At 36.8% G+C, this 16,720-nt stretch overlaps 1 protein-coding gene across 1 annotated transcript in view; it reads left to right on the top strand.

The window, feature by feature from the left end:
- The window catches only part of CNTN5 (contactin 5), a 1,662,845-nt gene that overhangs the window by 1,002,066 nt on the left and 644,059 nt on the right, over positions 1-16,720 (top strand). The window contains exon 4 of the mRNA XM_027979105.3: positions 11,359-11,580. Coding sequence (XP_027834906.2) covers positions 11,359-11,580 — 222 coding nt within the window. The remainder of the gene's footprint in view (positions 1-11,358; positions 11,581-16,720) is intronic.

Below are 16,720 nucleotides of genomic sequence, written 5' to 3'. Positions count from 1 at the left end.
AAGGAACTGAAGTTGAATGGTTCTATGAAGACCTACAAGATCTTTTAGAACTAACACCCAAAAAAGATGTCCTTTTCATTATAGGGGACTGGAATGCAAAAGTAGGAAGTCAAGAAACACCTGGAGTAACAGACAAATTTGGTCTTGCAATGCAGAGTGAAGCAAGGCAAAGACTAATAGAGTTTTGCCAAGAGAATGCACTGGTCATAGCAAACACCCTCTGCCAACAACACGAGAGAAGACTCTACACATGGACATCACCAGATGGTCAACACCGAAATCAGATTGATTATATTCTTTGCAGCCAAAGATGGAGAAGCTCTATACAGTCAGCATAAACAAGACCAGGAGCTGACTGTGGCTCAGATCATGAACTCCTTATTACCAAATTCAGACTTAAATTGAAGAAAGTAGCGAAAACCACTAGACCATTCAGGTATGACCTAAATCAAATCCCTTATGATTATACAGTGGAAGTGAGAAATAGATTTAAGGGTCTAGATCTGATAGATAGAGTGCCTGATGAACTATGGAATGAGGTTCGTGACATTGTACAAGAGACAGGGATCAAGACCATCCCCATGGAAAAGAAATGCAAAAAAGCAAAATGGCTGTCTGGGGAGGCCTTACAAATAGCTGTGAAAAGAAGAGAAGCAAAAAGCAAAGGAGAAAAGGAAAGATATAAGCATCTGAATTCAGAGTTCCAAAGAATAGCAAAAAGAGATAAGAAAGCCTTCTTCAGCGATCAATGCAAAGAAATAGAGGAAAACAACAGAATGGGAAAGACTAAAGATCTCTTCAAGAAAATTAGAGATACCAAGGGAACATTTCATGCAAAGATGGGCTCAGTAAAGGACAGAACTGCTCTGGACCTAACAGAAGCAGAAGATGTTAAGAAGAGGTGGCAAGAATACACAGAAGAACTGTACAAAAAAGATCTTCATGACCCAGATAATCATGATGATGTGATCACTAATCTAGAGCCAGACATCTTGGAATGTGAAATCAAGTGAGCCTTAGAAAGTATCACTACGAACAAAGCTAGTGGAGGTGATGGAATTCCAGTTGAGCTGTTTCAAATCCTGAAAGATGATGCTGTGAAAGTGCTGCACACAATATGCCAGCAAATTTGGAAAACTCAGCAGTGGCCACAGGACTGGAAAAGGTCAGTTTCCATTCCAATTCCAAAGAAAGGCAATGCCAAAGAGTGCTCAAACTACCACCCAATTGCACTCATCTCACATGCTAGTAAAGTAATGCTCAAAATTCTCCAAGCCAGACTTCAGCAATACATGAACTGTGAACCCCCTGATGTTCAAGTTGGTTTTAGAAAAGGCAGAGGAACCAGAGATCAAATTGCTAACATCCGCTGGATATTTGAAAAAGCAAGAGAGTTCCAGAAAAGCATCTATTTCGGCTTTATTGACTATGCCAAAGCCTTTGACTGTGTGGATCACAATAAACTGTGGAAAATTCTGAATGAGATGGGAATACCGGACCACTTGACCTGCCTCTTGAGAAATCTGTATGCTGATCAGAAAGCAACAGTTAGAACTGGACATGGAACAACAGACTGGTTCCAAATAGGAAAAGGAGTACGTCAAGGCTGTATATTGTCACCCTGCTTATTTAACTTCTATGCAGAGTACATCATGAGAAATGCTGGGCTGGAAGAAACACAAGCTGGAATCAAGATTGCTGGGAGAAATATAAATAACCTCAGATATGCAGATGACACCACCCTTATGGCAGAAAGTGAAGAGGAGCTAAAAAGCCTCTTGATGAAAGTGAAAGAGGAGAGTGAAAAAATTGGCTTAAAGCTCAACATTCAGAAAACAAAGATCATGGCATCTGGTCCCATCACTTCATGGGAAATAGATGTGGAAACAGTAGAAACACTGTCAGACTTTATTTTTTGGGGGGCTCCAAAATCACTGCAGATGTTGACTGCAGCCATGAAATTAAAAGGCGCTTACTCCTTGGAAGAAAAGTTATGACCAACCTAGATAGTATATTCAAAAGCAGAGACATTACTTTGCCAACTAAGGTCCATCTAGTCAAGGGTATGGTTTTTCCTGTGGTCATGTATGGATGTGAGAGTTGGACTGTGAAGAAGGCTGAGTGCCGAAGAATTGATGTGTTTGAACTGTGTTGTTGGAGAGGACTCTTGAGAGTCCCTTGGACTGCAAGGAGATCCAACCAGTCCGTTCTGAAGGAGATCAGCCCTGGGATTTCTTTGGAAGGAATGATGCTAAAGCTGAAGCTCCAGTACTTTGGCCACCTCATGCGAAGAGTTGACTCACTGGAAAAGACTCTGATGCTGGGAGAGATTGGGGGCAGGAGGAGAAGGGGACGACCCAGGATGAGATGGCTGGATGGCATCACTGGCTCGATGGACGTGAGTCTGAGTGAACTCCGGGTGATGGTGATGGGCAGGGAGGCCTGGCGTGCTGCGATTCATGGGGTCGTAAAGAGTCGGACACGACTGCGTGACTGAACTGAACTGAACAAATGAATTTATGTAAAGACCTGTCATTTTATATATTTGAGTTGTTGCTTACCCTTGCATGCTTAGTTGCTTAATTATGTCTAACTCTTTGCAATCCTTTAGACTGTAGCCCTTGAGTCTTTTCTGTCGGTGGGATTTTTCAGGCAACAATCCTGGAGTAGATTGCCATTTTTCTCCTCTAGGGGATATTTGTGACCCAGGGATCAAACCCATGTCTCCTGTGTCTCCTGTATTACAAGCAGATTCTTTATCCACTGAGTTATCAGGAAAGCCCTGCTTACCTTTAATTGTCTATAAAAAATTAATAGCACTGTATGAATACTGGACAGAAAAGATTTAAATACAGAATCCAATAATGATGCTCTAGTTTTATCACTAATATTTTAATTTCCTAGTTCATATGTTTTTCACACTTAGTAATTGAGATAGAACTCTGAAATCTACTAAGTATCAGAATATTCAGGAAACTTAAAATATGGGACTAGATTAGATATTTTAAAATGTATCCTTTGTCATATTGACATTTTAATCTTTATTTCTTCATAAATATTGCCAAAATTCTAGTTCTACTAATTCTAACTCATTATTTCTTGAATATTATTTGCATTCAGTATTTTTATTATATCTGTAAATTGACCTATTAAGTAATGAATAAACAATGCTACTAGTTCCAAGACTGAATTGGTGGCAATGGCATTCTGGCTTAATAGACTACAATTTTATTAAATAATGTAACTTCAGTTGTCCCAGGGTCATTTGATTAGGAAATATTTAATGAGGGCATTAATATTTACTCCTACCCAACCTCCAGCTGGAATTTCATGGTGTGAGAGCACCAGGTTAATTGAGTTTTATCACAAAATCTCTAGATCACTTTAGAAATAACTGTAATGCACATTCCCTAAGGTCTTACCTATGAGAAGTAGGAAAATAGAAGAAAAATTAATAACATATACCTAGATTCTGCTCACACCTTCAGCCTAGATATTATTAAAAGCTTGAGCAACTGATGAAAATTTCTCTGGAAAGAAATTAAAAGTCATTTTTCTTTCCAAACCCTTGACAGGAATATGGAGTAAAGACAGCTAAGTCTTGCTTTAGCCAATAGAAACACAAGAATATATAGGCATTGAATTTTCTGTAGATGTATGGTTTCCATCAGTAGGAAAAATCTTTTAGAAACTTACTCATGGGAATACACCTGTGAGGATAATAGAAGCCTAATTCTTCCCCTTGAATTTTCACTGTTTTAATTCTCCAGAGTAAAATAAGTATTAAAATGTGGGATTTATAGTTTAACTTTGTAACCCAATCAAATTTGGAAGGAGTAAGCCCAATATTCAGTTATGTCCACCAGATGGGAATGTAGATTGGTGCAGCCGCTATGAAACACTAAATTGAAAAGATACATACACCCTTCTGTTTACTGAAGCATTATTTACAGTAGCCAAGATATGGAAACAACTTAAGTACCCATTAAGAGGTGAAAGGATGGAGAAAATGTGATATATACTTCAAAACAAGCTAACCAAACAAATAGACTCATAGAAAAGGACATTTGTGGTTACCAAAGATGGTGGGTTGGGGGAGGAGAAATTGAATAAAGATGATCACAAAGTGCAAACTTCTGGTTATAAGATTAAGTACTAGGGATAAAATATACTTCCCAGGTGGGCTAATGGTAAAGAAAATTCCTGCCAATGTAGGAGACAGAAGAGATGTGGGTTTGATCCCTGGGTTGGCTGGAGAAGGGCATGGCAACCTACTCCAGTATTCTTGCCTGGAGAATTCCATGTCCAGAGGAGCCTGGCAAACTACAGTCCATACGGTTGGAAAGAGTAGGACAGGACTGAAGTGACTTAGCACATGCAAATATTAAAAATGAAAATTGTTAAGAGAGTAAATCCTAAGAGTTCTCATCACAAGGAGAACTTTTTTTCTATTTATTTGATATTGTATGTATATCGGATGATGGGTGTCCTCTAAACCTATTATGGTGATCATTTAATGATGTAAGTCAAAGCACTGTGTGTACACCTGAAATTTATACAGTGTGATGTGTCAGTTATATCTCAATAAAACTGGGAAACAATATGCTCACCAGAGAATAGTACAGGCTGTTAACTAAAGTGCAGATTTTATATTTATATATGTTTATATATATAGTTGTAATTTATCAAGTTCTTACTATGAGCCAGATGAAGTAGCTCTAAAGTTCTAAGTGCTTTATGTGAATTGATTTATTTAGTCTCTACCACAACCTATGAGGGAAGTCTTATTTTCATCCCCATTCTACTGACAAGGAAATTGGGTCACAGACCTATTCATGTCTTGCCCAAAGCCTTAGAGCTACTATGAGGTACCCTCCAGATTAAATGAGTCCATCTTACTTTGGAGCCTATATTACAGATAGGTTTACTGACAGATCCAAAATTCTCAATCAATAAAATGAGGGGCAAAGATATAGGAAGCAGATGTACGCATCACAGCCAGGAAAAGAGATTTTGTTCCCAAGAACTCAAACATGATGTCAGTAATATATGACTATAAGATGCTGACAAGTTTCCTATCTTGGTTTTTGTATATTTTAAGGATAACTTGGTTTGTTTAATGTTCCTCTACTAATGCTTTACCCAAGTGCGTGTGCCTGATTAGTCACTCAGTTGTGTCTTACACTTTGGGGTCCTTTGGACTGTAGCCCTCCAGGCTCCTTGTTCTATGAGATTCTCCGGGAAAGAATACTGGAGAGGATGGCCATGCCCTCCCCCAGGGGATCTTCCTGACCCAGGGATCAAACCCGCATCCCAAGCATCTCCTATACTGCAGGCAGATTCTTTACCCACCAAACCATAGGGGAAACTTTTACCCAAGTGAAACACTTTCCCAATATTCTGCGATTGTAAATTCCATGAAATCAGGAACCACTTGTGATTTACTTGTAGCTGTATCCCTAGTTCCTAACACATAGTCAATGAAGAAATGTCGAAAAAGTCAATGAATGCTGAATGAGGAAAGAGTGAATTTGGAAGAAATGACAATTGAGTTTACTGAAAGCAAGCAAGGAGTTATGTGTGGAAGGAATCCAGTCCAGACACCATCAGATTGTCACTTAGCATGTATATTTCACTAAGCCTCTTTGAAATCCCAGGCTCAGAATTTAGACTCAACCTGGACTTCCCTGGTGTCTCAGATGACAAAGCGTCTGCTTACAATGTGGAAGACCTGGGTTCAATCCCTGGGTGGGGAAGATATCCTGGAGAAGAAACGGACAACCCGCTCCAGTGTTCTTGCCTGGAAAATCCCATGGACAGAGGAGCCTGGTAGACTATAGTCCATGGGGTCACAAAGAGTCATACATGACTGAGTGACTTCACTCAGACTATATTCTAGTTCTTAAATAATAGCTATTGAAGTGATAAGTAAAGATAGATTCTGAACCCTGAGTAATGTTTACCATACGAACTCTCTTGGGAAATGCCTTTTAGAACAGACATTAGTCAATTTTTAGAAGCTGATGCAGAACCAAAAAGGGAGAGTGAGTAAAGACATAGAAGTAGGCATTAGAATGAGAGTAGGAAAATAGTGGAATATCAAAGACTTGAATCTGGATCCAAGTAATTGAGACTAGAGTAAAGGTGGAATTCATCTGGGAGGAGTCCATGTTCATGAAAAATAGCTTTTAAGGGCTAGTTTAAATGGAGATTTTTTTTTTTTTTAAGCAACATATACCAACATTTAGGTTGAAGAGACAAATAAGAACTAGGAAAGGAAATAAGGAGTAGTCGATGAAATAGCAATAAAAACAAAGATTTTAATATCCTAGAATCACATGAACAAAATGTTTAAAGGAAAAAGGAATGGTTAACCATGCTGAACACTGATGATAGGTCTAGTAGAATGACCTGCTCTTTGTTAACTTGAAAGAGAGCTATTTTTGTGGAGTGGCATAAGCAAGGCTACTTGAAATAGGCTCAAGGGAGGAGGGGAGAAGAGGAATTGAACATGATGACTATCCATAACTCTTTTCAAGAAATCTTTCTATAAAGGAGAATTAGTGGAAAAAATGGTAGGTCAAGGTGGCCTTATTAAGGTTAGAAGAATTTCTGTTCAGTTATGGGAATAATCTAACAGGGAGACAACAGTTGGTGCTGATGGAGAGATAGAGGGGATTTTCTAGAGTGATTTCCTTCAGCAGTCAAGATAGGATGTAATAGAATTCAGTGCACACAACTGGCCTTTAATAGATGCACATATTGTTTATATGTAGCATATCAGTGAATGCAAAATAGAGTATATGCGCGCACGTACAATCAGTAGGAGCATGTGAGGGACCCTTTCTCCTGATTGCTTCTACTTTCTCAGTGAAATTTATTATTGTTCCATGCAACTCTTTGTGACCTCATGAACTGCAGCACACAAGGTTTCCCTGTCCTTCACTGTCTTCTGGAATTTGCTCAATTCATGTCCACTGAGTCAATGATGCCATCCAACCATCTCATCCTCTGTCATCCTCTTCTCCTTCTGTGTTCAATCTTTCTCAGCACCAGGGTCTTTTCCAGTGAGTCAGCTCTTGCATTAAGCGGCCAAAGTATTGGAGCTTCAGCTTTAGCATCTGTCCTTCCAATAAGTATCCAGGGTTGATTTCCTATAGGGTTAACTGGTTTGTTCTTGTAGCCTAACGGACTCTCAAGGGTTCTCCAATGCCACAATTTGAAATCATCAATTCTTTGGTGCTCAACTTTCTTTATGGTCCAACTCTCACATCCATACATGACCACTGGAAAAACCGTATCTTTGACTAGATGGACTACTGTTGGCAAATTGATGTCTCTGCTTCTTAATATGATGTTTAGGTTTGTCATAGATTTTCTTTCAAGGAGCAAACATCTTTTAATTTCATGGCTGCAGTCACTGTCCATAGTGATTTTGGAACCCAGGAAAGTAAAGTCTGTCACTGTTTCCATTGTTTCTCCATCTATTTGCCATTAAGTGATGGGACTGGATCCATGATCTTCCTGTTTTGAATGCTGAGTTTTAAGCCAGCTCTTTCACCTTCATCAAGAAGCTCTTTAGTTCCTCTTCACTTTCTGTCCTAAGGGTAGTGTCATCTGCGTATCTGAGGTTATTCAAATTTCTCCTGGCAATCTTAATTCCAGCTTGTGCTTCACATAGCCTGGCATTTTGCATGATGTATTCTGCATATAAGTTAGCTAGCTAACTGCATATCTAGCTCTCGACCTGCCTCAAAACTGAATTATTGAGCTTTCACCTCAAGCACATGCATGCCCTTTCCTGCATTCTTACCATCTTCTTACCATCTTCAGACCATCCTCAGTTTCTTACTTTCCCTTCCTTGCCTCTGATGCAGTCAGTAATTTTATTGACTTTATTCCCATACAGATGATCACCTCAGTTCTCACTAATCTTTGTCTCTTTTACAGTTTTAGGCTTTTGTGTAGCCTTTTTTCCGTTTTAGATTGATGCAAATGGCACTTCAGCCAGCATGATCTTTCTAAAATGTATGTTGTTCTCCAGATATTTCATCATTGGCCCTTTGTTTACTTATCCAGCCTTACCTCTTTTCTCATCTATGTTACTCTCATCCTAAGCTCCAGACTATTATAATCTACTAAGTGTGCCATTGTGCCTTTCTTTTTAGGTCTTCATGTACTCTCTCTCTTTTGTACAGAGTATTTTTTTTTTTCCCTACACAGAGTTTTGCTGAAATAATCACTAATGCACTTTCAGGGCTCACTTGGATAGCATTCCATCTGAAAATCATATTCTGATGTCCCTAGGTTGAATGAAAGGATTCTCCAGCTGTGGACTAAAGTCCATAGATTCCTGAATTTACATTTTCCTCACAGTGAATTAAAGCTGCGCACACAGTTACCTTTATTCTCCACTATATAATATGCTTCTTAAAGGCTGATGCAATACAATTTTCCCTCAGAATCCATGGGAGATTGTTTGGACCCCTGAAGATACCAAGATCTGAGAATTCTCAAGTCTCTTGTATAAAATGAATTAGTATTTGTGTATAACCCACACACATCCTCCTGAACCCTTTAAAACAACTCTGCTGCTGCTGCTAAGTCCCTTCAGTCATGTCCGACTCAGTGTGACCCCATAAATGGCAGCCCACCAGGCTCCTCCGTCCCTGGGATTCTCCAGTCAGGAACACTGGAGTGGGTTGCCATTTCCTTCTCCATAAAACAACTCTAGATAATGTATAATAACTACTTCAATGTAAATAGTTGTGCAGAAAATTCAAGTTTTGCTTTTTGGAACTTCATGGAAGTTTTTTTTCCTTGAATATTTTCAGTTTGTAGTTGATTGAATCTGGGGCTATAAAAGGCCAACAATATTTGTTCACCCTTGTACTCATAGCATTTATCCCCTACCAAGTTCTCATTATATGCTTTTTGAATACATGAATGAATGAATAAATTGTTAGATTTCTAGTAGCAGCTTTGGATTTACTTTAATTGATGAAAAAGTAATTTTCACTGCAACAGATGCAACTGATTACATAACAAATGAAGTCCTGCTGTGAAGCACAACAGCCAAATCCTAATTTGGCTCATCTCTATTTACATGAAGTATCATAAGCCAATTACTGTACCACTTGGACAGTATGCATTTTATATGTGTGTGAGTATATATATGTATATACCTATATATACATATATGTGTATATATTTTTATAGTCATGATAATGATCCTGGCTTGCTTGAATTTCATTATGACCTTTCTGCTTTTCCATTAATTATCTTTATCTAATTTTAAGAACTATAAACTGCATTCTCATACTCCATTTTAATTTTTAACACTTGCATGAGATTTTTTTTTTCTTTTTATATATGAACAAGTTAGGCAGCTAAAACACAAAGCGACAAGACTGCACAGAAAAATGAATACGTTCAGAGACTTCAATTACAGACTACCTTAAAGGAAAACTCATTCTCTTTTCATTACCTTATACCTCTAGGTGCCAAAACTTGCATTTAATTTCAGGTTTTAAAGGAGATTTTATGTCTACCCATAATCTGTCCTCATACAGTTTACCCAGGAGAGCTTAGCTATTTTCAGTTAAAATTGATCCACCTTTACCAGACTTGTGGTTGAACACAAAGACTAAAAGACATCAATCTGTTAACAGCTCTTGATGGGATTGGACTATACCTGTTGTGTTCATTTTAAAGGGCGGAGTACATCTAAAAACACATCTTTTTGAGTTTCAGAGAAATCATATTTACAATTTCACAGAAGGGAAAATGTTAAATTTAATTTGATGCTTAACACTTAAAGTGTTACTTTCGAATCACAGTAATGCTTCATGCATTCCAAATTATCTCTATAAGACAGGATAATGATTCTAAATAATCAGAATTGTAAGAACTTGCTCACAAATATAAAATTTTACCCAAAATAAATTATCATCCATTAAGTTGAAATGTCAAATACCCTGAACAAAAATGTCTGACTCATAAAAGTATTTCCAAGGTCAATATTAGGCATAGAAAAAGTCCAATTCCTATTTTTTTTAAATAATTCAACATAATTAGTTTGTGTTTTTAAACATCTGATCTACATATGAAACTGACTTCCCTGTGGTCAGGGAGAAGAGTTAGTACAGTCTACTTCAGACACTATGCATATCTTTTCTAAGGAAAAGCCTCAGAAATTAAATATGAGAAATGTTGATAATATTATGGTATGCATTATACATAACAGATTCTACAAAAAAATCTGTTTTTCTTTTTTTACATTTCATAGTGAATTTGACTACTTTTCAAAAATGTGAAGCATAACTTACCCTCTAAGCCACCTAAGTCTGTCTCATAGCTTACAGTCTAGTCAAAATATATATACTTCATTAGACATATTTTCTACCATATGGTAAATTTTAGGTGATGAAGATCCAATCTATATTTGTGGAATGTAGTTGATAATACTTTTTCCCTTAATTTTAAATAATAAAGAAGGAACTTATTTCATATGTGAGGATGGATATTTTAGATTAAGGCCAAATATTACTGACAAAGAAAATACACAAATTATTTGAATCAGTTCTAATGAGATGGATGAAACTGGAGCCAATTATTCAGAGTGAAGTAAGTCAGAAAGAAAAACATCAATACAGTATACTAACACATATATATGGAATTTAGAAAGATGGCAATGATGACCCTGTATGCAAGACAGCAAAAAAGACACAGATGTGTATAGCGGACTTTGGGACTCAGAGGGAGAGGGAGAGGGTGGGATGATTTGGGAGAATGGCACTGAAACATGTATACTATCATGTAAGAATTGAATCACCAGTCTATGTCTGATGCAGGATACAGCATGCTTGGGGCTGGTGCATGGGGATGACCCAGAGGGATGTTGTGGGGAGGGAGGTGGGAGGGGGGTTCATGTTTGGGATCGCATGTACACCCATGGTGGATTCATGTCAATGTATGGCGAAACCAATACAGTATTGTAAAGTAAAATAAAGTAAAAATAAAAATTAAAAAAAAAAAAAGAATATACACAAATGGAAATTTGAATGGATTCCTTCCTTCCTTTTTTCTTTTTCCTTTCTCCTTTTCTTCCCTTTTATTTCATTATTTTCATTCATCCCTCATGTCTCTTCTTTCTTTCTTGCAAGACATCAATGTTATAAATACTAGAATTTTCAGAAAGTACTCTAAAATCTGCTTGTAAAGTTTTACTTTTTACAGCTCCCACTGTAGTTTCCATTTAATTTCATCTCCAAGGAAGATTTTCAGCAATGTCTTCAGAAGAAAAGTTTTTATTAAAGTCTTCTAAGCATTCACTTTATTATTATCATTCTTTTACAGAATATTCTGGAGCTCTTCTTGGCCTCCCTACTTCATATGCTGCTTTGCAAAGAATTAAGAAGAGTTCCTTTTCATCCCTGTATGGTTCAAGGACTAGACCACGATACAGCAGCCCTTCATTAGGAACGCTGAGTGTTTCTTCACCGAGCTGGCGAGGGGCAGCTCAACATTATTATTCCCCCATCAATCTTTATCATCCCTCAGATGCCTTCAAACAAGATGGTAAGTGTCCAAAGGAAAATTACACCTGTTGGAGTTAAGCAGGGAAAAAAGAATTTATTCAAGACTATTAAAATACAAGTTAAGCCTATTGCGATAGAGGAGAGAGGTTAAACTCAATTCTGAAACAGCAGTGAGTTTTTAAGATCTGGAAATGTGGAGGACATTAAAGAAGACTTTGGCCACTGTGACTAGGTCATCTATGATAATCGGTGCTTCTTAAAGTTAACCTCTTACCATCCATAGAGACTGGAAAATAGGGAGTCTCTGTTTCCTGATGACTACATTAAAAAAAAAAAAAAGTCTCCCAATTTCTTGAAAAAGACATTTTTAGGTTTTAAAACTGGTAAGAGACTGGGCAACGGTCTACATTTCATGGAAGCAAAGAAATAATTTATAATTTCAGAATTTCTGAAGTAAATTCTCTAAGAAAATGGAGGTTAGGGGACCATAGTCAGAAGGAAACCAGTCAAAAGTTTAGTGAACCTGAAGAAAATGTTAGTCGTCTTGTTAGTGAAAGTGTTAGTCACTCCCCTGGACTGTAGCCTTCCAGGCTTCCCTATCCATGGAATTCTCCAGACAGGAATACTAAAGTAGCCATTCCCTTCTCCAGGTCTCCTGCATTACAAGTAGTTTTTTTTATTTTTTTTACCATCTGAGCCACCAAGGAAGCCCAAAGTCAGCTTGGTCATAAGTTAGAGTTATGTTCCATGCATCTTTCAGTTTTTCCCCCCATATATTTAATTATACTTGTTTCCATTTCTGATTTAGAATTAGTATCAGTACAGTCACTCAGTTGTGTCCAACTCCTTGTGGTCCCATGGACTACAGCATGCCAGGCTTCCCTGTCCATCACCAACACCTGGAGTTTACTCAAACTCATGTCCATGGAGTCGGTGATGACATCCACCATCTCATCCTCTGTTGTCCGCTTCTCTTCCTGCCTTCAATCTTTCCCAGCATCACGGTCTTTTCAAATGAGTCAGTCCTTCACATCAGGTGGCCAAAGTATTGTTCAGCATCAGTCCTTCCAATGAATATTCAGGACTGATTTCCTTTAGGATTGACTGGTCTGATTTCCTTGCAGTCCAAGGACTCTGGAGAGTCTTTTGCAAGACTACAGTTCAAAAGCATCAATTCTTCAGTACTCAGTTTTCTTTATAGTCCAACTCTCATATCCATACATGACTATTGGAATATATTTATATTATATTGTAATATATATAAATATTATATATGTATATTACATAAACACACTTATATGCTGAAAGCAAAATATAACACTTGGAAGGACAATCTGATAATGAATATCAAAAGCATCAATACAGTCATATCCTTCTGTCTCATATTTTATTTCTAGAAATGTGCTTCACATAAGGAAGTAATAAACATTGTACACAGAGATATAAGTATACACAGCATTATTTATGAGTAGAAAATAAGAAATAATTTAAACATCCAACACAAGATAGTTAAATAAAGGATGACTATGCGGAGAAGGCAATGGCACCCCACTCTAGTACTCTTGCCCGGAGAATCCTGTAGACAGAGGAGCCTGGTGGGCTGCAGTCCATGGGGTTGCTGAGAGTCGGACATGACTGAGCGACTTCACTTTCACTTTTCATTTTCATGCATTGGAGAAGGAAATGGCAACCCACTCCAGTGTTCGTGCCTGGAGAATCCCAGGGATGGGGGAGCCTGGTGGGCTGCCGTCTATGGGGTTGCAGAGAGTCAGACACGATTGAAGCGACTTAACAGTAGCAGCAGCATGCAGCTATTAATATTATGGTTTGAACAACATTTTCTAAATGTTCTCTTTGTTAATTTGGGGTATACCAACAAAACATTACAAGGTTAGTTAACAGAGATAAGCACTACTATTTGATTATTACTAGCTTCTCTACCAGATTTTTTTGCATAGCTTATATCAGTAATACTCTCAACACACATATGAAGTGGGTGTTAATACTGTCTTCTTTGGAAGTGGAAACTCAGAAGACATATAAGTATCTTTGACAAGGTCACATTTCTAGTAAGTAACCAATATAATTTTAAGTCTAATACACTTTGGGCTATATTTCAATTATGACTGATAAAGGGCTAAACATTTTGAGAAACACCTTGCAAGAACTAAACCACTTGGAAAAATCCTCGGAATGTCAAATTAGGTTGTGGTATTAAGCCCAGGCAAACAGACTCATGCCTTATGATTATGCCTGTTGTTGCCATGTGGACTGTCATTTTATAGTGTTGTCATTTAAATTTTACTTAGGCGTGGTGTTAGTTCCTTAAAATGTTTTATTTTTCAGTGTACTTATAAGCTTTAAGCTTTCATAATATGTTCTGTGGGAAAAAATCAATAGGATTAGGAGATAACTCACAGTTTCAGTGAAAATATTTGCAAAAGGCACACCTGATAAATGACTGTTATTGAAAATGCACAAAGTACTTTTTAAAATCAACATAAGAACTCAACAACATGAGTTAAAGTGGCCAAAAAGACCTTAACAGACTTGTCATCAATGAAGATATGCAGATGGAAAATAATTATATGAAAAACTACACCACATCCTATGTCATCGAGGAAATGAAAATCAAAACAACAATGAAATACCATTACAAACTTATTAGAATGACTGGAATCGAGAACACTGAAAACACCAAATACTGTTGAGGATTTGGAGCAACAGGAATACTTGTATCTTGCTAATGGGAACTAGAAAAATGTACAGTCTTTGGAAGAGAGTTTGGAAGTTTCTTGTAAAACTAAACATGCTCATTACATGGGAGAGATGGATAAGCAGAGTATAGAAGATTTTTAGGGCAGTGAAAATACTCTGAATGTTATCATAGTGATTAATATATGACCTTATACATTTATCCAAATCTATAGAATGTACGACACCAAGAGTGAACCCTAACATAAACTACAACTTTTGCTGATTATTATGTGTAAATGTAGGTTCATCTTTGGTAAAAATGTAGCATTCTGGTGAGTGATGTTGATAATGGGAGAGAGTATGCATGTGTGAGGATGAGATAGGAGAACCCTTCCTCTTAATTTTGCTGTAATCCTAAAACTGCTCTAAAATGAATTATTATTTTTTTTAAATCCAGTGCTTTAATTCGAATGCCATATTCCTCAGGTAGAAATGTGTTGGAATTTGTGTTATTAAGGCAAGACTGATCACTGTGGGATACTCTTGTATTTGTTATAATTTAGCACCAGTTAGTGTTCTGTTCCTTTATTCTTTTATTCCAAATATACTTCAGTGTGGCTTGCAGTGATATATAAAATAGAACTAAAAAATATGAATTAAAACACATGAAAGTAAGGAACACATGAAACTTCAGGACATAAAATGGAGCTGAGTTTGAAACTAATTCAGAGTATCTACTGTAAATGTCTATAAATCTGTCATAGGTTAGTCCCATTTGGGGTAATTAGTTATAAAAAAAAAAAAAAAGAAAGAAACTTTGGTCAGCTACATATTTCCCACTGGCTTAAGGACTAAAATGAAATAGAGAGTAGAAATGCAGCTATTTCCAACACTAAGATTAGACAAATTTTCTTAAGGGCCCTCATTAACAACTTACTATTTGATGTAATGGTTAGTGACCAGACAATATTCTTGATGTATACATAACAATGAGTTTCATCTGCTCCAACAAAGATAGATGAAATTCAATTATCAATAATAAAATGGGAAGTAATTATCTAACATTGTGCTCTTTTAATCTTTAATGTGTATACAATCACTTTTCAGCCTTGTTAAAATACACCCCCTTTCAATAGATCAGGAGTGAGGGCCATATAAGCTGCATTTATCAAACCTTCTAGGTGACGCTTATGCAGCTAGTCTGTGGACTATGCTCAGAGTAGCAAGGCTCTAGGCTGCAAACTAGTTTGATATAATTTAAGTCTTCTGTTGCTCTTGTTTGGTCTGTATTTAGAGGATCAGAAAGAATGGATATACTGAATATTTTCCAAGTAATCTTCCATAACTGTTGTTTTCTCCTCTGAGCATTTTAAACATTGGCTAGATGTGACTTTGAGTTTGTTCTCTCTGATAACAGCCTGACATATGGCTTTTGTCAGGTAATTCCCTTTAACCTTAATAGAGAGTAAAGCTGGTGTTGACATGCTTTTGTGAAAAACAAGAAAACTAACAGAGCCTGAATAGAAAGTCATTCCATTCCTGCTCAAGTGAAGCCCAGAAGTACCCCAGATAGGGTTAAGATATTTCTGAGCAACATAAAAGTGTAGTTTGCAGAGCAATTTGGGAAAGCAATTCCACTTTGGTATATACCACCTGGAGTAACCCTCCCACACATGCACAAGAAAATATAAAAGTATGCTCACTGCAATATAAGTTTAAAAACAAAAAATTGGAAACAACCCACATGCCCATCAGAAGGGAAATGGATAATACATAAGCGATGTTTTTCATTCATTGAAAAATTAAAACTGTTAAAGACAAATATCTTTATACAGCAAAATAGATAAATTTCAAAATATAACATCTAGTGAACATGGAAATTTGCACAATATCATATGCAATGTCACTTATGTAAAAAAGTAAGAATCAAAGAAATATATTGAGTTGGCCAAAAAGTTTATTCATGTTTTTCCAACTATCATATGTAAATTTTTAATGTATGAGCCTGAGACGGAAAGGGATTATAGTGCTTACCTCTGAGGACAATGGGAAAATGAGAGCAAGGAAATAGTACCAGGATATGGAAGAGAGATGACCTAACTGTGTGATATTTTATTTGTTAAAATATGAAACAAATATGATGACTTATAGTAAGTAGACTATAAAATTGATCACAGTGATTCCTAGTTGCTGGTATTTATAAGGCGATCCCTTTTCTTTCACTGTGGGATGATGCTAGTAACCTTCTGGAGAATAGATTATGACTATATTTCTTCCAACACTGAGTTATAAAAGACTGACTTGCATCTGACTTCCATTCCAAAGAAGAAAGCTTAATCAGGACCTGAGTAGCAGATTCATGTTGATGTATGGCAAAACCAATACAATATTGTAAAGTAATTAACCTCCAATTAAAATAAATAAATTTATATTTAAAAAAAACAAATCTTGACTGATTTTAGGATTGGCTGCCTAAAAAGAGT

The sequence above is a fragment of the Ovis aries genome, chromosome 15, assembly GCF_016772045.2.
Source record: "Ovis aries strain OAR_USU_Benz2616 breed Rambouillet chromosome 15, ARS-UI_Ramb_v3.0, whole genome shotgun sequence".
Taxonomy (NCBI): domain Eukaryota; kingdom Metazoa; phylum Chordata; class Mammalia; order Artiodactyla; family Bovidae; genus Ovis; species Ovis aries.
Note: the sequence above shows the minus strand (reverse complement) of the source record. Positions and strands in the feature narration are given on the sequence as shown.